Raw genomic sequence first — 26,469 nt, 5'->3', positions numbered from 1 at the left:
TTGTGTCAATGGTTCGGATTCAGATTTTGCAAAAAGTGCTTGTGTGCAGAGAAAAACTCGTTCAAAAATGATTGTTTACCAATTTCACGTCATTTAAACCAGGCAGTGCCGTATTTTTTGGGTGATGATAGCGGTTTGTCGAATGTAATCTAGAAATTTCAGAGACCGTCGAACACCGTTAACTTTTAAGCACAAATGAAAGAACAAAATTTCAGGATAACGGGTATTTTTCACTACTTTGCAATAATTGTCCAAATTGGGAGAAAAATCCTTTTGAAATTATGTTTACGTTCAAGCAGCCATTTAGTTATTTAGTAAAACCTTAAAACTAAAATAATAATGTCTCATCTGAAAATAGTTGCGCGCGCATCGTGTGCGTTTTTTGTTCGTCGATCAGTCGATACGAAGTAAAAAATAGGCCTAGTAAAAAAGAGAAAGTTATACTTAAGCGAAGAAAGATATATTAACCAGCAGTAAAAGTGAATGTTTAGGAAAAGAAATAAATTTACACATTGGCATTGTTCTTATTTATTAATAGTGAACCGACTTTTTTATTTTTAAAGAAAGGTAATAAAGATATTATGTAGATAGATTTTAATTAATAGAATGAAAAAGTAAGTGGCCAATTGTGGTGGGTGCTCCGCCAATTATGGCAACTTTGTGAAAAATACAATAATTTACTATTTTAGAATATAATATATAGTTATTTAAAAAAGTAATTTTCGATCTTACCTCGATATAATATTGTACTTAGGTACTTAAAAAAGAACCGCTTATAGCGTTATGACGCGCAACATAACCTCTAAATACACGCTATTTTCGTCGCTATAATTAGTGCGATGAAATTGGCTCAATCGCGCTGTAATTGACGATTTTAATCTCACTTTTTATTGCTTTAATTTGTGTAAATAATAATTAATTCTTACTTCTTTTATTATAATCGTCAAAGTTTCTATTTCATAAAGCGTCTATGCTAATAAGCAGAAATCTCGCAACCTGGAAATATCAGTGAATTTTATAAACCTTGAAAAAACCCGGAAAAGTCAGGGAATTTTGATAGAAATCCTGGAAAATTTTTGTTTTTCTTAATTGTGTTTATTCTTGAAATTTAATTTTACTTCAATATTTAAAAATTAATTCAATTTTAAAAGAGTTGCGCTTACAATATTTTCATAAATAAATAAACTTCAAAAGATTTTAATTTGAAATTTTGTAAAATTTCAATTTTCAATTTTAAAAAACATAGATTTTTAACAAATTTTAATTTACTAAAATTCTTCTAAAATTAGTTAAATTTTTTAATATATATTAAATTGATTATTAAAAATAATGAATTTATATGTAGAAGAATTTTAGTTAAAAACTAAATTAAAAACAAATTTAAATTTGAAGCATCAATTACAAAATTATTGCAGAAATTCAATTATTTTCAAAAAGAGTAAAATTCTTCTCAAAATTTCAATTATTTTCTAAAATTTTAATAAAATTCTTGGCAAAATTATAATTATTTTTGCAAAAAATTTTCTCAATTCAATGATTTTTAATATCCACTAATTAAAAAAAAACCCCAAAAAAATTCAATTATAGTTAAAAAAATGTTTAATAAAATTTTAATTATTTTTATAAATTTAATAAAATTTTTTTTCCGAAATTCAATTATTTTCAAAAATTTTAATAAAATTCTTGGCAAAATTTCAATTATTTTTAATACAAATTTCTCGAAAAATGAAATTATTCTTAAAAATTTTATTAAAATTTCTCAAGAGAATTCAATTATTTAAAAATTTGATGATACAATTCTTTATGAAAATTCAATTTTAAGAAACATTCAATATAATAAAATATTTATTTTTGTATTTAAATAATTAAATTCTCGTAGAATTTTCTAATAAATATTGATTTAAAAATGAATTTCAGTTTAAATTTTAGATTATAATTGAATATTGAAAGCGTGAATTTTTTAGAAATAATTGAATTTTCAAAAAGTTTCAAATTCAAATCTTGGAAAATTTTCAATAATCGAATTCTTTCGAGAAAATGTAATTAAAATTGTATTGAAAATAATTAAATTCTTAGCAAGATTTTTATTAAAATTCTTTAAAATAATTGAATTTTTTCCTAGAAATTTAATTAAAATTGTATTGGAAATAATTGGATTTATGAGAAGAATTTTATTATTTACAAAAATAATTGAATTCTTGCCAAGCATTTTAGAATTTATAAAAATAATTGAATTATTTCGAAGAATTTTATCAGAATTATTTAAAATAATTGAATTTTTATTAAAATTCTTGAAAATAATTGAATTTAAATAACATTTTTAACCATAATTGTATTATTTCGAGAAATTTTATTAAAATTGTATTAAAAATAATTGAATTCCTCCAAAACATTTTCTTATTTATGAAAATATTTCAATCTTGCGAAGAATTTTCTTATTTATGAAAATAATTAAATTCCTGCCGAGGATTTTACAATCCATAAAAATAATTGAATTGTTTCGAAGAATTTTATTTTAATTTATGAAAATAATTGAATTTTTTAAAGGAATTTTATTACAAATTTTGAAAATAATTGAATTTCTTCGAAGAATTTTATCAGAATTGTCGAGAAAATAATTGGATTTTTATTAAAACACTTGAAAATAATTGAATTTAAATAATATTTTTAACAATAATTGTATTCATTCGAGAAATTTGATTAAAATTGTATTGAAAATAATTGAATTACTCTAAAAAAATATTATTATTTATGAGAATAATAAAATTATTGCAAAAAATTTTTAAAAGTTCAAAAAAATTTTTTTTTAATTTTTTTAAATTTTTGAATAATAATAAACAAGAATATTTAATATTATATACTTAATAAGTGAATTCTTTAAACTTTAAATCTGTAACCGTTTAAAAATTGATTTTTATTCTTGAAAATATAAAATTTTTTAAATTTCAAAATAATAGATGAAATACCGCATTTCGCGCGTATCATTCGCTAGTAAATTAATAAAGAAATAAAAAATATTAAAAGTGAATTTAGAATAGAATAGAAAAATTATTTTCGAATTCTTAATATCTGCAAACTTAATAATACTACTTTTTTTTATAATTTCAGATCGGCGTTGAATCGATAAAATGGTAGAATACTTTTGTCCAAACGAATGTATCGTTTGCAAAAAGAGAACAACCCTAAAGAGATGCAGTCGTTGTCGAATGATATCGTATTGCGGCGAAGAACATCAAAAAAATCACTGGCAGCTACACAAGGAAATTTGTAAAGTAATTTCCAATTTAACAAAAGAGAAGAAACTCTCCCATCTTTATGAAGATTTACGAGATTCCACCTTATCAACATGGGTAGATTCGAGAAAAACAATGATTTGTAAAGTATTTACCCTGCTGGGTCGCCAACCGAAAAATTGTGAATTTGAAATGTTACAATATCCTCGAGCCTGTTTCGTGTGTTATGACTCTAAACAGGAGAATTTAACAAATTGCGCAAACTGTCCCCTGGTGTCTTTTTGCCAGAAGCATTTAGATACATCTCTTCACGACGAAACATGTGCGGAATTAATGTTATGCCCAACTTTGGAGTTAGGAGATTCTCATCTTGGAGATGTGTTGAAAATTATGAACCCATCTATATTCGATTTATTATCAACGATGCCGAAGTTTAAAAAATTGCCAACTTCAACGGAGGAATATTTGAATCTACTCTTGAAAGCTGATATCAAATTGACTTTAAAAGTCTACTCCTCGTTTCTCGTTGTCCATCCATTGACAGTTTTCGGCGTTCTTCAAAAATTAAACAAAACTTCTTTATCAAAACTGACGATTTACATTCAAATGCATGAGGATTCTGACACATCTAATCAATCATTTGAAAATTTGTTTCACTTGCTGCCGAATTTAAAAGAATTGAAGATAGTAACTAACTTTGTTATTGAAGAACTAGCTTCTGGATTGTTGTATCTTTGTCCAAAGTGCAAATTAAGTAAACGAAAAATAACATTTCAGATTTACAACGAACGAGATTTCAATGAGTCGATCGATCTTATTGTTATTTTGAATTTAACTCCACCTGATAATTCGGGATCGCAATACAAAATGTTTCGTCACGTTCGTCATTTTTGTAGAAAATTTACTTGTCCCGTGGTTTTAACGGCAAATACAGAATTGGGAATTAGACAAGTAAGGAATTATTTCCAATCAGTTTGTCACAAGCACACGATTTTATACGATGGTCCGAATAATTTCTCGTCATTGTTCTTTGGTAGAAATTGGGAAGACTGGAAAGTGATAAAAAAATCACAATTTATGATAATCGCGGAATCAACAAAAACTTATACTGAGGATAATAACGACATTTATGAAAAACAATTATACGAAAGTATGCAACTAGAAGAGAAAGATAAACTACGCAAAAATTATCTTCGACTTCAGGAGAAAATTGATCGTTTGATGAATAATGTTTCCGAATTAAGTTTAAAATAAACATTAATAATTACTTTTTAGATAATAATATTATCTATACTAAATGTTTGATGTTACAAAATCAGTCTTAGACTGCATTATGCGAATATAATTTGCAAAATAAATTTAATGTAATTTATTATAATTCAACATTACATATTAAATTTATAAATTCTTTCAAAGTCTGAACTAGTGATTGTGTCATTTTAAAGTAAGAATTTTAATTTAGGAAAAATTATAGAATTATAAAGATAATAATTGTCCTCTCCCCTGAAAGGTTGAATCCAGACTGAGACAGCGTTCCTTTTCTCAAACCGAATTGATTTTATCCTTTAGGTGGTCACTATCTATATTGAAGGTCTTTTATAATTCACACTCATCTATAATAGTTTCTCGATAAAAATAATTTTGTATGTGACAAAAATAATTATCTTAAAGAACAATACCAGTCCGTGGAATTGAAAAATTAAATATTTAAAAATATTGCTTCAGAAACTATTAAGAATTTCTCCCTGTAAAGTGAAACAGTGATTTTACCCTTAGAATAATTATCTTACAGGTGACTGTATATTTTATATTTAGGGATGAATAGACCTGTCTGTTAGGGTATCATTTCATTAGAAGCCGTCGATATGGAAGCATTCAATTCTCATATAGAAATTTTTAAATTTTTTTCATCCTCAATGGGGTTGTGGCCTTATCAATCAAAGATGTCACAAAAATTAATGTTCATTGTTGTTTGGTTAACTCTTTTTAGTTTTTTAATACCACAAGTAAATCAATTATTTTAAAATATATTTTTCTTGTTTTACTTTTTGATAATAGACGAATTTCGATCTTTTTTCTAAACCCTGATGCTCAATTAGCATAGGCAATTAATATCAATCTCTAGACGTAAACGAATGTAATTTTATGTTTATTAGTTGGTGGCCTTAAAGACCAATTGGGGTAATTTAGATATTTTGATACCATGGGTACCACCCTACTTTGTTAATCTCGTTAGTATAATTTGTTACGCAGCTGCTTGTCTCAATAGAAATAAGGTACGAATCATTAATAAATATTTGCTTCTAGAAAAAATTGTCGGATCTTCATTTTTGTTTATTCACATCTTGCTTTCTTCCAGATAGAATTAATTTTATCGAAAATGAAAAATGATTGGCTTATTTGTGAATCAACTTCAGAATACGAAATTTTGATTGAAAACAGTCTTATGGCTAAAAATTTAATCAAGATACAACTCGGTAAATATGAGTTCAATTAAAAGATTAGGGTTCGTTTTAAAAATTTTTAATTTAGAACCTAAAATATACGAAAAGAAGGCTTTTTTTTATTATTGCATACTGTGTAATTATAATATATTATAAGAAAACGTTTTTGCAATAAGATATTTCAAACATATTTCAGTTGTAATTTATACAGCACTTGTGGAGTTCATTACGGTGCCTCTTGTTCCATTATTCTTGGATACCATAAAACCTTTAAATGAATCCCGTCTAAGAAGATTGATTATGGTCGCTGATTATTTAGTAGATACGGATGAGAATTTTAATTATATAGCAATAACGATACACGAGTGGCATGTAGCTTTGGTTGAAGTTACAGTTATTGTAACAGTTGATGGAATTTTTATAGTTTTCATCTACCATGCTTGTGGCCAAATACAAATACTAGGGTAAAGAAAAGAGTTTAAAAAAAAATTTCCCTTATATGCATGAATGTAAACTGATATTTTAACGCATTTTAAATTATCTCCGATTTGCAGGCACAAAATGAAAAATCTTGTTAAAATAGACTATATTTCTGATGCAAGGAGTACACAAAAAGAAATTAAGTTCTGCATTGAAAGGCATAAATCAGTGATAATGTTCGTAAACGAAATTAATGATTGCTTCTCGATTACTTATTTTTTGGGCTTGGGATTGAATATGATAATGATAAGTTTCACAGGAGTTCAGGTAATGAAACAACAGCTCTTTTAATTCTTATGTTTTAAAATTTATTAAAGATATTACAATTATCTTCAGTTGCTCATGAAATTGGACAATCTCGGTGAGACTTTTGCAATTCTATCCTTTAATATAGGTCAAATATTTCGTCTATTCTGCTTAACTTTACCAAGTCAACGTTTAATAGATCAGAGTAATCAACTCACACAGAATATGTAATTTTGAAAATATTTTTATCCTCCAAAATAAAACTACTATTTCCAAGATACTAGTAAAGATCCTTTCATCTTTTATCTTTTCAGTTATGACAGTTACTGGTATACCCTACCTTCGGATTCGAGAAATCTGTTGAAAACAGTAATGCTGAAATGTATAAAACCCAACACTTTTACAGCGGGAAAATTGTACTGTTTTTCAATGAGTAATTTCGGTTCTGTAAATATTCTTTTTATCATTATCTCCGTCAGTGTTGAATTATAATTTGAATAATTTTCTTTTTTATTTTCAAAGGTGATAAAAACATCATTGTCTTATTTTACAGTACTGGTATCTCTTCGTGAGTAAAATTCAGGTGGTAAGAAATAATTTACTGTTAACTTTGATTGAATAAATTTTTCATCATTTTCTACGTAAGTGAACTTAATTTATTTTAGTTTTATACGTATTTTATAATTGACAAGACGTTCTAGGGGTACCTTATTGTTAATATATTTTAATTTTAGTCATAGTCACTTATTGACATCCCTAGAACGTGGCGCGATATGATTCACCACAAAAAAATTATAAATAATTCTAGAATATAACTTTATTAAGCAAGTAAGATATAAGTTAAAATTGTAAAAATTGCGATAATTCGTTTTTGTATTCTCTATTTTATATTCTGAAATGTGATAAAAATTTTGTATTACTTGGCATCAATATAGTATAGTCGCCATTGGCTAAAAGTATCGGCGATAACGCTTGCTATTGGTTCATTGTCGAGAGTCAAGTACTTATATATATATATATATATATATATATATATATATATATATATATATATATATATATATATATATATATATTTTGAATTGAAATAAGGAATAGTTTTAGAATGCTAATTTAAAGTAAACAAAACATTTGAATAGTTTAATTAAAATGAAAAACGTCTTTGTTTTTGATAAATTGAAATCCTCTGAAATATCATCTAATGATAATGTATATGAAATATATGTTTCAATTGAAAACACCATATTCAAGGATAAAAACGTATCGCGAAAAAAATATTGAAAAGAGGATTACTTATTGAAAATGATAGTGGTTAAAAAAAATGTAGTGACTATGTTAATTCAAATCACCAGTCTCTTAAGAAATTTAGTGACATAGCTTCTGTTCATATTGATAATGATAGTTTTAATACAAATCATAAAATTCCTTCAACATCTGCTCATTTTAAAGAAAAGCTTATAGTTTCTAAAACAGATATGCTAAGTGAAAATCATGTTTGTGCATATGGAGAATTGTTGAGAAGAGAATCAAGTTCAACTTTTAATATGCAAAGCATTTTGTATTTATATACGCTTCAGTTTATTATCCCGATTAAACCTAATCAAAAGCATATTCAAATATTTTTTAGTGGTCCTTACGATTATGGTCATTGGATTTGCATTTATTATGATGGAATAAGAATTTATATTTATGATAGTCTTAATAAAGGATGTTTAATAAATAAGGACCAAAAAAATTATTTAAATGAATTATATCCTTTTAAACCACCAGTTACTTTGGAACTGTCCATCAACAATCGGTAGGTAGTCTTGATTGTGAAGTATTTGCAATAGCATTTGATTTGATTCCGATCAGTTATATGTTCTTTAAACTAAACGACGATATGTCTTGTTTTTCAAATCAAAAACGAGGTATCATGTTTTTCAACGCAAATCCGAGGTATCATGATTTTACACCCAGCAAGCAATTTACCCTTTCAAGGACATGACCCTCAATAGAGTACTGATATGGAACAATTGACTTCCCTCTCACAAATGTCATTACTTTGCATTTACCAATGTTCAATTTTAATTTATTATTTTTACACCAATTACAAAAATTTTCCACATTATCTTGCAAAACTTGACATGACTCAACATTAGAAATTGGAAGGTAAAGTTTAACATCATCAGCATAAAGAAGATGGTAGAAAATTAAGAAAAGATAGACATATCCTAGCCTATACTTGCAATGAGATAAAAGTTAGGGAATGAGTCAATCTTCATTTTAGTTCCAACCGGAACTTAATATCATGCATACATGAAAATTTATGGTCATTTGAATCCAAAACGTGTTAACATGTTAAATCAGAACTCTATACAGTTGGTATACAACAAGTGAATCCGGAATAAGTCCGAAACAGTCAAAAATTATTCCGGACAATTGTTAGTGAATATTAATAAAAAATAATTATACAAGTTATACATAATAATTATTATTACTTAATGGTACCATTCAACATATTTTTTTATGTACCTATAGCAATTTTATTTCCATTAACTTAAAATTTCTAACGCTTGAGGATTTGACATAATTTTGTGATTTATTTGTTCTGATTTTGTAATAATTTTAATATTTGAAAATTAATAATTGTTAAAAAATATTTCATTGTTAAATACAGTGGTCTTATGATGGTGTCAAACTTAGATACCGAAACGTTGCACAACTAATGGAATAGTGTTTCATTTATTACTCTTCCAATGATAATCGATTAAAAAATAATAAATATAACTCTTAACTTCTGTATTATACTATCAAAATAAGAAATAATATTTATTAAAAGAAATATTAGAATAAAATTTACCAAGTATATAAATTATGTTAATATAAATTTTGATGTATGAAATATTAAAAAAAATTTATTCTTGACTCTTTTTTTTTTTACTTGTATCGTTTTAAAGCAATTTACTGCCTTGAAAGAATAAATCCATACTGAACGAGTGTTCCCTAGAAAAACAAATTGATCCTATCCTTTCGATGTTTGGTATATTGAAGCTCCTTTATAATTTACATTCAATTTAATAGTTTCTGGATAGAAGATAAATATTTTCTCGATAGTAAAAAGAATTATTCGTGTATACAATAATTATCTTAAAGATCAATTCAGAACACGGTAGTGAAAATAAATATTTAAAAATGTTTCATCAGGAACACTTCCTTATGTAATGTGAAACGGTGTTTGTTTTCATCCTCTGAGTAATTATCTTATGGATTGCAATAAATAAATAATCGCTATTGTATATGTAGAACTTAGGTTAGGGTATCATTTTATTTAATGGACGTCGATATGGAAGCTTCATTCAATTCTCATATGAAAATCTGTAGATTCTTGTCAAACTCAATAGGATTGTGGTCTCATCAATCTAAATTGACACAAAAGTTAATTTTCATTTATGTTTGGTTTTCACTTACCAATTCTTTAATACCACAAGTAAATTTATGATTAATATATTTCTTTTGGAGGTATATTTAAAATTTTTACTTAATTTTTAATATTGATCATTTCATGTCCATTAGATTCTGATCTTAAAGAGCAATATGGGTGATGTAGATAATATAGTATCATGGCTTTCAAACTTATTTGGTAATCTCGTTGGTTTAAGTTCTTACGCAAATGCTTGCATCAACAGAAAGAAGGTACGAATTACGAATATTTATTTAATATAATATTAAATAGAAATTCAATATTTGCATTTAGAACTTAGAAATATTATTAATTCTTCGGATTTTATTATATTATCAACATCATGACACATTGTTTCAGATAAAATTAATTATCTCGAAAATAAAAAATGATTGGCTAAATTGTGAATCAACTTCCGAATACGAAATAATATTGGAAAATATATTTCTGGCTAACAATTTAATCAAGGCACAACTATGTAAGTATTTTTTAAATTTAAAATAGAATTTAGAACCATTTTTAGAAAGACAACAAATTGAAAATATTGTTGCACTGTTTTTTTACTTTGTGTAATATAAAAATTATAGGATACAAAACGTATTTCAGTTTTGTATTCTGCAGCAACGTTACATTTCATATCAGAGCCAATTATTCCATTATTTTTGGACATAATAATACCTTTAGATGAATCTCGTCCAAGGAAGTTAATTGCTGAAGCAAATTATTTTTTAGATCCGGATAATACTTTTAATTTCATAGTAATATCAATAAACGAGATTCAAGTAACTGTTGTTACAGTTATAGTAATGACAACTGTTGACACAATTTTTATATTTTCTGCGTATCATGCTTGCGCCCAATTGCAAACAATAGGGTAAAAGAGTAGAAAAATACATTCTTATCAACATGAATCTAAGCTGATATTTTAATATTAAAATTCTTTCTGATTTGTAGGTACAGATTTAAGAATCTTGTAAATGCAGATTACAATGTGGCTTTTTCTGATAAAAGAGATACGCAAAAAGAAATTAAGTTCTGCATTAAAAGGCATAAATCAGTTATAATGTTTGTATTCAAGTTTCAATATTAGCTAATTCAATTTTAATTTAAAAAATTCCTCGACATATTTGATTATAGAAACTTTTTTTTTAAGGTTTGTGAAAGACTTTAATGACTGCTTTTCAATTCCTCTTTTTTTTAACATGGGATTGACTATGTTAATGATAACTTTCGCAGGAGTTAAGGTAAGGAAACATATACAGAGTTCAGTCACACTATCTCATTTGGCAATTCACTGGATTCATTATTGTTCTGTGAAATCTGGTGAAAAATTTATTACCTTTCTAGTAACTTCCTAATTATAACTACCTATAAATATTTTTAACAAGTTACAAGAAAATTATTAATTTAGAGATGCGTAGAAAATATCTAAAGTCTGCTACAGGACCAAAAGAAGTTCATTGCAAACTTTAAAAATCTTTTAAATTTTCTAAAAATTTAAGAGTATATTCAAAATATTTTTAGTTTGTCACGAAATTGGACAATTTAGGAGAAGCTTTCACAATAATGTCCTATACTATAGGTCAAATATGTCGACTATTCTGTTTAACATTACCAAGTCAGCGTTTGATAGATCAGAGTAATGAACTTTTTCAGAATATGTAAGTGTGAAAATATTTTTAATAACTTATTCCAAAATAAAGATTAGTTCTACTATAACCACTTTTATCTTTTCAGTTATGACAGTTACTGGTATACCCTAACTTCAGATTCGAAAAATTTGGTAAAAACAGTAATGCTGAGATGTTTAATACCTAACAGTTTTACTGCGGGAAAATTGTACTGTTTTTCAATGAGTAATTTCGTTACTGTTAGTATTAATTTCAACACTAGGTGTACAAATTTAAACTTTCCTTCTGCAAATAAACGCTAAGTTCTATCATTTATTTGCAAAACCCATGTAGAGCAGTATTATGTTTTTATAATAAGTGTTATCACTGTTTATAATGTAATTAATTCCCTTTATCATTTTTAAGGTGGTAAAAACATCTTTGTCGTATATAACAGTGTTACTATCGATTCGTTAGTAGAGATAAAATTAATGTCCACGACATTGATCAACGAAAACGGAAATTCTTTTTTCTAGGTATCATTTATGATCCTTACTCTAAAGAAAATTGGGGTCCACTTCAGGAATTCTTATCAATATTACGCTTTTTTCACCTTTATTATTCACTTGGCATGTCACTATCGAACTGTACAGCGAAGCTGTACTAATAATTAATTTAATTAATTTACTGTAATAATTATTTTAATTATTTTCCTCTTATTGTAGGAATTTCCATATTTTTTTAATGTATAGGTACATTTATCCGTTTCTTAATAATTGTTAAAAAAATATTTCATTGTTTAATAAAGTGATCTTATGATGGTGTCAAACCTAAAGACCGAAATGTTGCACAACTAATGGAATAGTGTTTCATTTATTATACCCTTCCGATAATCGATTAAAAGAATATTAATAAATATAGCTATATTAAATGTTGTATGATACTATCAAAATAAGAAAAAAATATTTATAAGAAGAAATATTAGAATAAAATTTACCAAAACATAAAAATTATGGTAATAAGAATTTTTATGCAGGAAATATTTAAAAAATGTATTCTTGACGCTTCTTTGTACTTCTACGATTTGTGAAATTTTGATATTGTATTTATATTCTTTTAAACTACCAGTAGTTTTTGCAACTGTCCATCAACAACCGGTAGGTAGTCTTGATTGTGGAGTATTTGTAATAGCATTTTCAATAGCATTTGCAATATCTTTATACTTTAATTACGATGCCGAATACGCTTAATTATGTTCATGATGAAATGAAACAGTGCCTTACATTAAAGTTTACAAATAATTGTTTAATACCTTTTCCAGCAAAGCCAACTACTAAGATAAGATATTTCATTGTTGAGAGTGTGATTGGGAAAGTCTTTCAATCAATTATCGAGCTACGGAACTTTAGTATGGAAGATTGAAGACTAAAAAAAGTATCGTGAAATGAAAAAATTAGAACGAGATTTAGTTATTAAAACAGTAGATAGCAATAATTATAACTTACAGCCCAATATACTTTCCATATCTGTTGAAAAGTCATCTGTTAATAGTTTTAGAAAAATATACATATATTAAACAAAACCATATGCAGGACTTAAAAAATATTGTAGAAACAAAATTGTTCCCCATTGTTCATCAGTGCTTTTATTTTAATTGTCACGTTTATTGGATTCTGTAAAAGTTTACATAGAAAATAATTAGTAAACCATGGAGCAAGAAAAGTAAAAAGAAATCAGTTATTTTTACATATTTCATAGTGGTCCAAGAATGAAATGAATTGAAACATTTGTTCTAGTAACATTTATAGAAAAAATTGATTTCCCTCGAAAATATAAGCGATAATCATTGTCCTCTTCCCTGAAAGGTTGAATCAAGACTAAGACAACTTTCCTTTTGTCAAACCGAATTGATTTTATCCTTTAGGTGGTCACTACCTATATTGAAGGTCTTTTATAATTCACACTCATCTATAATAGTTTCTCGATAAAAATAATTTTATTGTATGTGACAAAAATAATTATCTTAAAGAACAATACCAGTCCGTGGAATTGAAAAATTAAATATTTAAAAATATTGCTTCAGAAACTATTAAGAATTTCTCCCTGTAAAGTGAAACAGTGATTTTACCCTTAGAATAATTATCTTACAGGTGACTGTATATTTTATATTTAGGGATGAATAGACCTGTCTGTTAGGGTATCATTTCATTAGAAGCCGTCGATATGGAAGCATTCAATTCTCATATAGAAATTTTTAAATTTTTTTCATCCTCAATGGGGTTGTGGCCTTATCAATCAAAGATGTCACAAAAATTAATGTTCATTGTTGTTTGGTTAACTCTTTTTAGTTTTTTAATACCACAAGTAAATGAATTATTTTAAAATATATTTTTCTTGTTTTACTTTTTGATAATAGACGAATTTCGATCTTTTTTCTAAACCCTGATGCTCAATTAGCATATAGGTAATTAATAGCAATTTCTAGACGTAAACGAATGTAATTTTATGTTTATTAGTTGGTGGCCTTAAAGACCAATTGGGGTAATTTAGATATTTTGATATCATGGGTACCACCCTACTTTGTTAATCTCGTTAGTATAATTTGTTACGCAGCTGCTTGTCTCAATAGAAATAAGGTACGAATCATTAATTTAATATTTGCTTCTAGAAAAAATTGTCGGATCTTTATTTTTGTTTATTCAGAACTTGCTTTTTTCCAGATAGAATTAATTTTATCGAAAATGAAAAATGATTGGCTTATTTGTGAATCAACTTCAGAATTCGAAATTTTGCTTGAAAACAGTTTTATGGCTAAAAATTTAATCAAGATACAACTCGGTAAATATGAGTTCAATTAAAAGATTAGGGTTCGTTTTAAAAATTTTTAATTTAGAACCTTAAATATACGAAAAGAAGGCTTTTTTTATTATTGCATACTGTGTAATTATAATATATTATAAGAAAACGTTTTTGCAATAAGATATTTCAAAAATATTTCAGTTGTAATTTATACAGCAATGGTGGAGTTCATTACGGTGCCTCTTGTTCCATTATTTTTGGATACCATAAAACCTTTAAATGAATCCCGTCTAAGAAGATTAATTATGGTCGCTGATTATTTAGTAGATACGGATGAGAATTTTAATTATATAGCAATAGCAATACACCAATGGCACGTAACTTTAATTATAATCACAATTATTGTAACTGTTGACGGAATTTTTATAGTTTTCATCTACCATGCTTGTGGACAAATACAAATACTAGGGTAAAGAAAAGAGTTAAAAAAAAATTTCCCTTATCTGCATGAATGTAAACTGGTATTTTAACGCATTTAAAATAATCTCCGATTTGCAGACACAAAATAAAAACTCTTGTTAAAATAGACTATATTTCTGATGCAAGGAGTACACAAAAAGAAATTAAGTTCTGCATTGAAAGGCATAAATCAGTGATAATGTTCGTTAAAGATGTTAATGATTGCTTTTCGATTTCTTATTTTTTGGGCTTGGGATTGAATATGATAATGATAAGTTTCACAGGAGTTCAGGTAATGAAACAACAGCTCTTTTAATTCTTATGTTTTAAAATTTATTAAAGATATTACAATTATCTTCAGTTGCTCATGAAATTGGACAATCTCGGTGAGACTTTTGCAATTCTATCCTTTAATATAGGTCAAATATTTCGTCTATTCTGCTTAACGTTACCAAGTCAACGTTTAATAGATCAGAGTAATCAACTCACACAGAATATGTAATTTTGAAAATATTTTTATCTTCCAAAATAAAACTACCATATATCTAAGATACTAGTAAAGATCCTTTCATCTTTTATCTTTTCAGTTATGACAGTTACTGGTATACCCTACCTTCGGATTCGAGAAATCTGTTGAAAACAGTAATGCTGAAATGTATAAAACCCAACACTTTTACAGCGGGGAAATTGTATTGTTTTTCAATGAGTAATTTCGGTTCTGTAAATATTCTTTTTATCATTATCTCTGTCAGTGTTGAATTATAATTTTGAATAATTTTCTTTTTTATTTTCATAGGTGATAAAAACATCATTGTCTTATTTCACAGTACTGGTATCTATTCGTGAGTAAAATTCAGGTGGTAAGAAATAATTTACCGTTAACTTTGACTAAATAAATTTTTCATAATTTTCTACGTAAGTAAACTTAATTTATAAATTTAATTCTATACGTATTTTATAATTTACAAGACGTTCTAGGGGTACGTAGTGCATTTTTGAAAATTAATATTTCTATATAAGATATCTTTTTACGATGAGAATCGTTGATGCTATTTTAATTTTAGGTAATCACTTGAAATCCCTAGGACGTCGCGCGATATGATTCACCACAAAAAATTATAAATAATTCTAGAATATAACTTTATCAATAAGCAAGTAAGATAAGTTAGAATTGTAAAATTAACGATAATGCGTTTTTGTATTTTCTATTTTATATTATGATGAAATGTGATAAAATTTTGTATTACTTGGCATGAATATAAAAATGATGTCGATAAGAATTTTGATGTAGGAAATAAAAATTTATGTTTTGTACTTCAACGGTTGTAAAACTATTTTCTTTCTTGAAAGGCTAAATCCAGACTGAGAGCGTGTTCCCTAGAAAATCGAATTGATCTTATCCTATAGGTGCTTACAACTGAATCTATTATGTAATTACTTAATAAGTTTACTGTTCTTAATTAATTAATTAGTAAAACTAAAACATTTCTGGAAAATGTTGCGCCCACATTATAATGACAGTGAGTTCTGCTTGTGTCGACACGAACCAAGAAAAAGAAAGTTGTTTTAGAAGCAGCAACATAAGACCATCCTTTTGAATCTATAATAATTTCATGTAAAATTCCAATGGTTAATAAGTTTTTGTCTTCGATTGTTAAACTAGGAAAAGATGCAACTAACAAATGGAACCAAACTGGTATTGTTTACAAATTTAATTGTAATAATAGTGTTTCATTTATTACTTTTCCTATAATCGATTAAAAGAATATTAATAAATATAACTATTTAACTATTGTATAAATAATACCATCAGAATAAGAATCTCATTGATTGATTGTTCATTCTATTAACAGACGCCGATATGGAAGCTTTTAATTCTCATATGAAAATCTGTAAATTCTTTTCATCTTCAATGGGATTGTGGCCTCAACAATCTAAATTGACACAAAAATTAATTTCCATTTTTGTTTGGTTAACACTTACTAGTTTTTTTATACCACTAGTAAATTTATAATTTCGTTTTAATATTTTTCGTTTGAAGGCAAATTTTCAAGAATAATTTAATAACTCTGTAACATAAAAGTAGTATTGATCTGCTTTGTATTTTGTGTTTGCTGCCTTTTCTTGATCAAATATTCTTGTATTCTATATTCATTCTATTATTTAAAACGCTTATCAAAACATACAGTCAAATTGAGCAGAGTTGATATTATTTATTCTTTTAAATTAGCCACCAATTGTGCAATCGGGAAACTTTTATTGCACAATTGGCATATTTAAAATGTTTAAACAATTTTTAAAGATTATCGATTATTTTATGTCCATTAGCTTCTGTCCATAAAGAACATTAAGGGTAATTTAGACATGCTAATACCATGGCTTGCAAACTTTTTTGGTCTTATCGCTGGTGCATGTTCTTACGCAAATGCTTGCAACAACAGAAAGAAGGTACGAATTACGAATATTTATTTAATATACTTATTTAATAGAAATTCAATATTTGCATTTAGAACTAAGAAATATTATCAATTCTCCGGATTTTATTATATTATATTTATGACACATTGTTTCAGATAAAATTATTTATCTCGAAAATGAAAAATGATTGGCTAAATTGTGAATCAACTTCCGAATACGAAATAATGCTGGAAAATGCATCTCTGAATAACAATTTAATCAAGGTACAACTAGGTAAGTCATTAATTTCTCTTAATATGAAACGCTTATATTGCCTTCCACTTTTAATGGATCACCTCGAAATATGATGCAACAATATCAGGATTCAGCCCCTTAGTGACTAGTATTTTATAAATTTAAAAATTTCTAATTTAAAACCATTTTTAGAAAGACAACAAATAGAAAATATTGTTGAACTGTTTTTTTTAACTTTGTGTAATATAAAAATTATAGGATACAAAACGTATTTCAGTTTTGTATTGTGCAGCAATGTTAAAGTACATATCAGAGCCAATTATTCCATTATTTTTGGACATAATAATACCTTTAGATGAATCTCGTCCAAGGAAGTTAATTGCTGAAGCAAATTATTTAGTAGATGCGGATGATACTTTTAATTTCATAGTAATATCAATAAACGAGATTCACGTAACTGTTGCTGCAGTTGTAATAACGATGACTGTTGACACAATCTTTATATTTTCTGCGTACCATGCTTGCGGCCAATTGCAAATACTAGGGTAAAAGAGTAGAAAAATTCTTTCTTATCTACATGAATCGAAACTGATATATTTTAATATTATAAAATTCTTTCTGATTTGTAGGTACAAATTTAAGAATCTTGTAAATGCAGATTACAATGTGGCTTTTTCTGATAAAAGAGATACGCAAAAAGAAATTAAGTTCTGCATTAAAATGCATAAATCAACTATAATGTTAGTATTCAATTTTATTTTTATAGATATTAAGATGTCAAAATAGTCGGAATATCAAGGACTTTTTAGAAACTTTTATAATAAAAGTACATTTTTTATGTTTAATCATTTTCTTATCTTAACCATTTAATTTAAATTTGTTCGACATATTGGATCAGCTAATAATGTTTAATGTAACGCAAACTGTTTTTTTAAGGTTTATAAATGACTTTAATGACTGCTTTTCAATTCCTCTTTTTTTAAACTTGGGATTGACTATGTTAATGATGAGTTTAGCAGGAGTTCAGGTAATTTGGCCATTTACACTACTGTGAAATCTGGTAAAAATTTTGTTTTAAAAAGTTTCTAGTAACTTCCTAGTTAGAGCTAACATTTTTAAGAAGTTAGAAGATAATTACTAATTTAAAGATGCATAGAGCATATCAAAAGTCTAATACAAACCAAAAAGTCCCTCAGAGCAAACTTTAAAAATCTTTTAAATTTTCTAAAAATTCAAGGGTATATTCAAAACATTTTTAGTTTGTCACGAAATTGGACAACCTCGGTGAAGCTTTCACAATGATGTCCTATACTATAGGTCAAATATGTCGACTATTCTGTTTAACGTTACCAAGTCAACGTTTGATAGATCAGAGTAATGAACTTTTCCAGAATATGTAAGTGTGAAAATATTTTTAACTTATTCCAAAAAAAAAGGTTAGTTCTACTATATAATCACTTTCATCTTTTCAGTTATGACAGTTACTGGTATACCCTACCTTCAGATTCGAAAACTTTGGTAAAAACAGTAATGCTGAGATGTTTAATACCTAACAGTTTTACTGCGGGAAAATTGTACTGTTTTTCAATGAGTAATTTCGTTACTGTTAGTATTAATTTCAACACTAGGTGTACAAATTTAAACTTTCTATAAAATGTAGCGTAAAAAGGTTCATTTTAAAGAGCAGTGTTCAATCTTTAATTCTTAATATTATCAAAGGTTTATAATCTTTTTTATATCCACGTCAGGGTTTAGCTCTAATTTTTAAAAATATTCATAAATACCATGTTTAAATCCATGTAGACCAGTATTGTTTTTATAATAATTGTTATCACTGTTTATAATGTAATTGATTTTCTTTTTCACTTTTAAGGTGATAAAAACAGCTGTGTCATATATAACAGTATTGTTATCGATTCGTGAGTAAAGTCGTAGAGACCAAATTGTCCACGTCAATGATCAACGAAAACGGAAAAAATTAAGCATTTCTTCTTCTTCTTCTTTCTTCTTTTTCTTTATCGGCCTGTTGATATGCATCAAATGGCTATGAATTTAAAAAATAAACCAATATAGTGTAGACTACTAAAAGGTAAAATTGAAACTTTAAACACAATGCGCACCAAACGCTGTTTGATCTTCAAAACAACTATTTTTGTAAACGTAAAAAAATTAAACTACATATAAAAAAATAAATCTATAATTTCTAAAAATAAGTAACTTTAAAAACAAACAAAATTATCCTAAATAATTGTAAAATTGCACATGTTCAGTCAACTTTTACGTCAAACATTGAATAACATCGGACAGATTTAAAGAACTTCAAGATTCATGAGCTTCGCATTACTAAAGATTCCGATGATTTACAATCAAGTTAAATATTCAACTTTCAGGATATTTTCGGTGCTGTGTTGGTAGAAAAAAAAATTTATCCCTGTCGTACGTAATATTAAAATTATAATTTAGAAAATATTTTTAAAAAATGTATTCATAAAGCTTCTTTCTACTTCCACGATGGTAAAAAGTACATATAATAATATTACAATCACTTCAGAGAAATTGTTTCCCCTTGAAAATACAAAATAATAACTATCCTCTCCCTTGAGAGTCTAAATCCAGACGGTGGCAACGTTCTTTGACAAACCCAATTGATTTTATCCTAAAGGTTGTTATTAAATTCAAAGTCATTTAAAATTCACTTTCATTTCATATTTTTCCCCTGAAGTCAAAAGAATCATGTGTGCCAAGTTCTTAGTGAAATATTTTTTAATATTTAATTCTAATAAAACGTTCTGTATTGTTCTTTAAGATAATTATCTTAAAGAATAATACAGAACGTTTTATTAGCGGTAAATATTTAAAAATATTTCACTAAGAATACTCTTTGTACGTGTAAAATAAAGCGGCGTTTGATTTCACCCTTAGAATAATTCTCTATCTGACAGTTGAGCCGTGAGCGTGACTACGATGGCTATTCGGTTTGAAAAAATAGTTATGAAATAATTATAAAAATAAATTGTAAAATAAGAACATGTTTAATAAAATCTACAATGTTGGGATCTAGATTATAAAAACAATTTCTTTCAGTTCGAAATTTCAAATAATTTAGTTTATTCGCTTTTAAAATTCAAATTGTAGAGAAAATAATTTATAAAGCTGAATTTCGACAATTTATTATAAATTTATATCCTAAATAATATAATTCTTGTTGTCGATAAGTCTCATTCTCACAAATAATAAATATAGTTGTTCTTCTAGAAATTCAGTATAGTCTTCCAGCATTTTTAAATTTCTCCAAAACACTTTCGCTGTATTATTATAGTCTTAACCGAATCGTTTATCCCACAAATCCTTGATCTTTGTTCTGTAAATTAAATTATAAATATATTATTTTTTCCAACTTTTCCGTCGCATTAAAAAAGTTTCTCTAAATATAAAATTATTTTTTTAATTTTAAATTGTAATTTTTTATTTGATTTATTAATTTTTATTGAATTCGCTAATAAATTAAATTTTATATTTTTATTCAATTATTAGATCTGTCTAGTATAATGAATAGAAAAAATTTTTTTTTTACTTACGTGCGACATTGGCAGACGCCACCACTGCAACTTCCTCCAGCTTTTCCCATGCTTAAACAATTGGCAGCGCAAGCACTGTCTCCCACCATGCCAGCGACTGACAGAAGATCACAAGTCACTCTTCTTTGCCTATCAGCTCGTCCTTCATCTTCTAATTTAAAAAAAACAGTACATTTATCATTTTAAAAATAACAAACATAACCTACAATTTTTTAATACTTCGGTACTTTTCTTCAGAGCGCGTCACTAATTATAGTAAAAATATGAATACTATTATTTATTATTATTATTATTGTTAATTTTAATATTATTTTATAATAAAAGGGCCCTTTAAATGCAAATCAGGCCTTTTTATTACAAAATAATTAAAAAAAAAATTTTTTTAATAATCAAAAAGACGATTTCAACAAAATGCAAATAATAACAACAGCAATAATAAACAATAAACAAAAAGGTAAAATTTATAACACTTACCTTCCATTGGTGCACTCATAACAGTCATAACAGCAAGACATAAAAATACCAAAAAAATGCAAAGTTTAACCATTTTTAAATTTTTAATTTAATTATTATAAAATTTAAAAATAAAAATATTAACTTTAAATAATATTTAACTTTCAAATAATAGACAATATTCTATTATGCGCTGAGAGTAAGGAATGATTTCAATAGCGACACGTTGGGGCTTTTTATATACCCATCACATCAAAAATATGGCAAATAATTGAATTTTAATTTCCGTTTATTTTTAATCTCAAGATGTTCTTCCCCGACAAACGTCGCAATACAGATAAAAAAAATGTTTGTAAACGTTCACTGAATCATTCATTATTGATTCATTTTTTTCTTCTATTATAAGTAAATGTGCTGTCTTGCATAATATATGTATATTTGCAGCTTGCAACGGTCAATATTATCTAATATAATAAATTATTTTCTTTTTTCTTCATAAGGAAAATATAACAGGGAATTCCTACTGACAATGGGAAATGAATGCTCACAGTTGCTATATGCCACGTTTAAATTTTTTATTTAATTAGAAGTCAAACGAGAAAAATAGAAGACAAACGATTGTTTTTTTTCCTCTTATTTAGAAATTTAAAAAAAAATAAACCGAAAAATATATAAAATATGAATTTCAAATTTTTCTTTCAATAAACAATTATTATTCTTAACACTTTGTTAATTTACTATTATTTTTATTTTTTGTAAATTTAAATATTTCTTTGTACAAAATTCGAAAAAAATAAAATAATAAATACAAATTTATTACTAATTATTATTTTTTTCATTAATACTATTAAATGAAAATAAAAATACAATAAAAAAAATTAAAATAAAAAAAAATTAAAAATTAAAATAGTAAATAAAAATAATTAGGAGAAAAAAAAAAATGCTAAATACGTAGATTTTTTTTGATAATTTATTTATCGGTGAAAAAATATTAATGAAATTTAAAAAAAAGGAATTAATAATTAATAATAATAAATACGAAAATTTAAAAGGAAATGAGTCTCATGCTGTTGAGATATTTTATTTTTGGAAAAATCGCTTACCTCTTTAACATACAAGGGAAGACGTATCACTATAAAAAGCAGAATAAACTATATAATACAATAGCAATTAATTAAAACTTATTGGTACTTCAATTAATAACTATACTTAACTAAAAATATGTAAGTAACGTAACATTTAAAATTATACGTTCTGCATACTAACTCGACTCGGAATTTTTCCTTTTTTCATTAATAACAAAAATATTTTTTTCAAAATCATATTTTTGATTTTTGTATTTAAAATAATTTTTTTTAAAATTATTTTTCATTATTTTTACTTATTTCTATTAAATTAATTGATATTTTTATAATTTTTATATTTGTGACGCGCACTGAAGAAAGGTACATAAGAAGTAAAAAATTTGAGGTTATGTTTATAATTTTTGAAATAAAAATGAAGAAAGAAAATCAATTATTTTTAAAAATTATTAACCGTCAAGGCTTCATTACATAAAAAATATTTTATAAAAATTAATTTCAAATTTACAAAATTAAAAATGAACTTTTAATCGAGATTCGTTTGCTGAAAGCATTTACTTAGGAACCTTTCTTGGAACGCATATTTAAAATTTTTATTATTTATTTATGTAATAAACTCGACATGCCCATCATTATTATTACTATATATTATAATCATTCAATTTCCTTTAAAATAAATATTTAATTTTCTAAATTAAAAATAAAAAAAAATTTTTTTGTTAAAATTTTGAAATTTTTTTATTTGCAATTTTGTTTTTTTAATTTTTATTGATAAATTTTACTAAATTTTTATATTTATAACAATAAAAAATAAAATTTTAATACTTCAACTAAATAATGAATTTTAATTAATAATTAATATTTTTGTGTTTAAACTTTAAAGTAAAAAAAAAATGTTTAAAGAAAACTTTATTTCTCGTTTTAAATAATATTTTTCTTAAAAATTCGTTTCTAAAATTTTCACTTGTAGCGCGCTTTGAAGAAAGGTACCGAAGGTACCACAGGAAGCATATCATTTTAAGGTTATGTTTGTATTATTTTTACCCTTATTAAAAGTTTCTGTTTAATTCTCTAAAACTGAAATCAGTTTATATTAAATATTTTTTATGCAAAGAATATTTAAACTTTAGTAAATTATATTTAAAGTTAATCTACTTTGAGTATTTTTATTTTAAAAATTACAAACATAACCTTCAATTTTTTTACTTCTTTGATACCTTTCTTCAGTGCGCGTAACATTTGTCGGTTTATAGATAAACTCCTCCTACTTTTCTTTTAAAAAATTTCATTTCTAAGCTTTTGATTTGTGCGTTCTAAAATAATTGCTTTATAATTTTGTTTTTAAAAATTTGTTTCTAAAATTTTCACTTGCTTATTAAAAATAAAAACCTAAAATTTTCGCTTTTAAAAAATTTTTTTCTAAAATTCTAAAATTCACATTATTATGAAAAAAAGTCGAGTTAGTATTGCGTAAATTTTTTAAGAGTTGCAATTTCACTTTTTATTTCATTTTTGAAACAAATTACATAAAGAACATTGAATTTTTTTTTCTTGTTTAATTTTATCGAAAAAGTCAATTTAAATGGGAAAAAGCAACTCAACTTAAGAATTGTTTGAAAAGAAAAATGAAGATACACAACTTAAGGAAACTCTCCTTTGACAAAAAATACTATTTACAAAATTGACTCAATATCGCTTTATAATAGAACAATTTCAGGAAGAGCCAACTTATTAAAGCTGGAAAATCTATTGTCAAAATATATCGAACACACCAGGGGAGAAAAGCTTTCTTTTTTTTGAAAATCACAAAATTATTTTTTTTTCTTGTTTTTAGTTTTTTTAAAATCGCGGAAAAATTCTCTTTTTCTTATATTTAAGTCACTTTTGACACAATTTGTATTTTTTTTTCTCTCTTCAATTTTCCCTAATAAATATTTTTAAATATTGGCACGTACAAGAAGAGCGTAGATTTAAAAAAAAAATCTTTTTACAATTTTTAACATTTTGATATTTTTAATTTACATGGAAAATAAAAATTTTTTTTTTTATTTGAAAATGTAAAAAATCATTTTTTGATGTTTCTCAATGATAAAGTTACTTTTGCAATGAAACTATGAGAATGTGAAATGTTTTCTTTTGATTTCGTTTATAGTTAAAATTAAAAGTGATGAGCTATCGATTTTAAAAATTGTGAAAAATGTTTTTTTTATCCTTCTTTATAATTTTATCGACTGATATTCTAATCGAACAGAATAATCTATTTAAATATTTTTTATAGTAAACAAAATTCTTCTAATGGTAAAAAAAAAAATTTTTTTTTTTTAAATATTTCTATAACGAAAAAAAATTTCCCAATTCTACAAGCATTGTTTTTAAAATTTTGTTCATAATTTTGTCTATGGAATAATTTAAATTATGTATTTTTAAATAAAAACTTTTTTTAAATTAAAAAAATTTTTTTTTAAATAGTAAATTTTTATTATTTTGTCCGTTTTAAAATTAATGGACCCTAATTAATGAAGTCGAACATTTTTTTCAAAAATACAAGCGGAATATTCTGTAAAATTAGAATATCGATAAATGTATCGAATTTTTTTTTTTTATTTAAAAAATGAATTAAAATAAATCCCATCACACAAATGCCGAAAAAATTAGCATTTTCAAAATTGATTTCTACGAGTTCTAATATAAATTGCGTCAATTAAATTTACCTCGCTGTACAGAATCGCGTATTATACAATTTATTTATTTATTTATTTATTTTTATCTACAAAGTCTAGGATTTTTCGTTTTCTTAATTTTTTAAATTCCTTTCAATCATTTATAGTCGATTGTTGCTTGTTTTCACTGTCAGACAAAAAAGAAAATTATTTAAGAAAAGATTTTTTTTTTTTTTTTTTTTTTCTTTAAGTATATATTAATACTTGGTCATAAGACTCTGGTCCTTTGGAGATGAGAATTAAGAAAACAAAATTAATATAATTATAACAATGTTAATAAATTTCAGAGCGATAAAATTGCACTTACTTAAAATTTATAGGCCTCTCAGGTGAAATTGATCGAAAAAATACGAAATAAAAGAAGAGTCGAGACATTTTTTTAAAAACTTATTTCAAAAAAAAAGTCTCAACTTTCTTATATTTGAGTAACAATTCAATATGTGCGCTTTCGATCATAAACTATATATAATATATTATATACTTAATTAATCTAAAATCAATTTTTGACTCAATAAAAGTCATAAGAAATATATTTTTCCCGAAAAAATTTTTCTACTACGCAAGCTTTTATAAAGGACGTATTTTTAAAGTTTTTTAAAAAGAAATTCTCTCTTTTTCTTTCTAAAATATTATTTTTAAACGCGACGCCAAAAATGAAATGACATTTTTTTTTTAAATTATTGCTAAAAAGTAATGCACTTGGCGAATCCCTGATAATAAAAAAATTGGATTTTTATTTTTCTCTTCTCGTGAATAAAAACATAATCCACCTTTTTGACAATTTAAAAGACCAATTAAACTAAAATTATTTTTTTTTCATTTTTTTTTTACAAAAATATTCTTATTTTCACAAATTTTCTATTAAATACATTACATGGTGTTAAAAATTTGTTTTCAGACAATACTTTGAGCAGTTTGATATGAAAAAAAAAGAAAAAAAAATTATTCCAAATGTATAAAAATTCGATAAATAGGGAAAAATTGTTTGTTTTTTTTTAAGTAAAACTGGACATAATTTGGCAAAAAAGTGTTTTTTTTTTATTAACTAACTATTTTTGAGTTGAAACTCTCAACAATATCTCAAAAAATTTTAGATTTTTTTTTTCACACGGAAAAAGTTTAACGATATTTGTTATAATTTAACATAAAATTAATTTAACATAAAATATTTCAATCAATAAATTCGAAAAACTAATATTTTTTAATTAATTAATAATAGTTTATAATTAACTCAATTTTTCCAGTAAATTATTAATTTTCTTGAAGTTTAA

At 25.3% G+C, this 26,469-nt stretch overlaps 4 protein-coding genes across 11 annotated transcripts; 3 read left to right on the top strand and 1 right to left on the bottom strand.

Annotated features, from left to right (window-relative positions):
- Positions 1–246: 246 nt before the first annotated feature.
- Positions 247–5,088, top strand: LOC122509609. Its single transcript, XM_043623794.1, has 2 exons — positions 247–567; positions 3,109–5,088. The coding sequence occupies exon 2, from the start codon at positions 3,129–3,131 to the stop codon at positions 4,485–4,487; it is 1,359 nt and encodes a 452-aa protein (XP_043479729.1). The 5' UTR covers positions 247–567; positions 3,109–3,128; the 3' UTR covers positions 4,488–5,088.
- A 9,931-nt stretch (positions 5,089–15,019) lies between these two features.
- On the top strand, positions 15,020–15,881 carry LOC122509612 (odorant receptor 46a-like). The gene is made up of 3 exons (XM_043623808.1): positions 15,020–15,211; positions 15,301–15,433; positions 15,510–15,881. Exons 1-3 carry the CDS (start codon positions 15,081–15,083, stop codon positions 15,561–15,563), a joined length of 318 nt encoding a protein of 105 aa, XP_043479743.1. The 5' UTR covers positions 15,020–15,080; the 3' UTR covers positions 15,564–15,881.
- A 147-nt stretch (positions 15,882–16,028) lies between these two features.
- Positions 16,029–20,326, top strand: LOC122509611. Of its 8 annotated transcripts, none has more exons than XM_043623802.1 (11): positions 16,057–16,143; positions 16,377–16,409; positions 16,567–16,715; positions 17,042–17,161; positions 17,287–17,404; positions 17,643–17,910; positions 17,995–18,105; positions 18,302–18,392; positions 18,625–18,761; positions 18,838–18,970; positions 19,239–20,326. In XM_043623802.1, exons 3-11 carry the CDS (start codon positions 16,575–16,577, stop codon positions 19,290–19,292), a joined length of 1,173 nt encoding a protein of 390 aa, XP_043479737.1. In that variant the 5' UTR covers positions 16,057–16,143; positions 16,377–16,409; positions 16,567–16,574; the 3' UTR covers positions 19,293–20,326. The 8 variants fall into 8 exon arrangements, with proteins under 8 accessions (XP_043479741.1, XP_043479742.1, XP_043479737.1 ...); XM_043623801.1 differs by having other exon boundaries at positions 16,058–16,233; XM_043623803.1 differs by having other exon boundaries at positions 16,066–16,120.
- Positions 20,327–20,519: 193 nt separating this feature from the next.
- Positions 20,520–21,610, bottom strand: LOC122509613 (defensin-like). The gene is made up of 3 exons (XM_043623809.1): positions 21,418–21,610; positions 20,944–21,094; positions 20,520–20,726 (listed from the first exon to the last, which is right to left on the bottom strand). The coding sequence occupies exons 1-3, from the start codon at positions 21,488–21,490 to the stop codon at positions 20,687–20,689; spliced, it is 264 nt and encodes an 87-aa protein (XP_043479744.1). The 5' UTR covers positions 21,491–21,610; the 3' UTR covers positions 20,520–20,686.
- Positions 21,611–26,469: the final 4,859 nt, after the last annotated feature.

Source organism: Leptopilina heterotoma, unplaced genomic scaffold (assembly GCF_015476425.1).
Source record: "Leptopilina heterotoma isolate Lh14 unplaced genomic scaffold, ASM1547642v1 Lhet_61, whole genome shotgun sequence".
In the NCBI taxonomy this organism is placed as follows: domain Eukaryota; kingdom Metazoa; phylum Arthropoda; class Insecta; order Hymenoptera; family Figitidae; genus Leptopilina; species Leptopilina heterotoma.
This window is presented reverse-complemented; position numbering and strand designations above follow the sequence as displayed.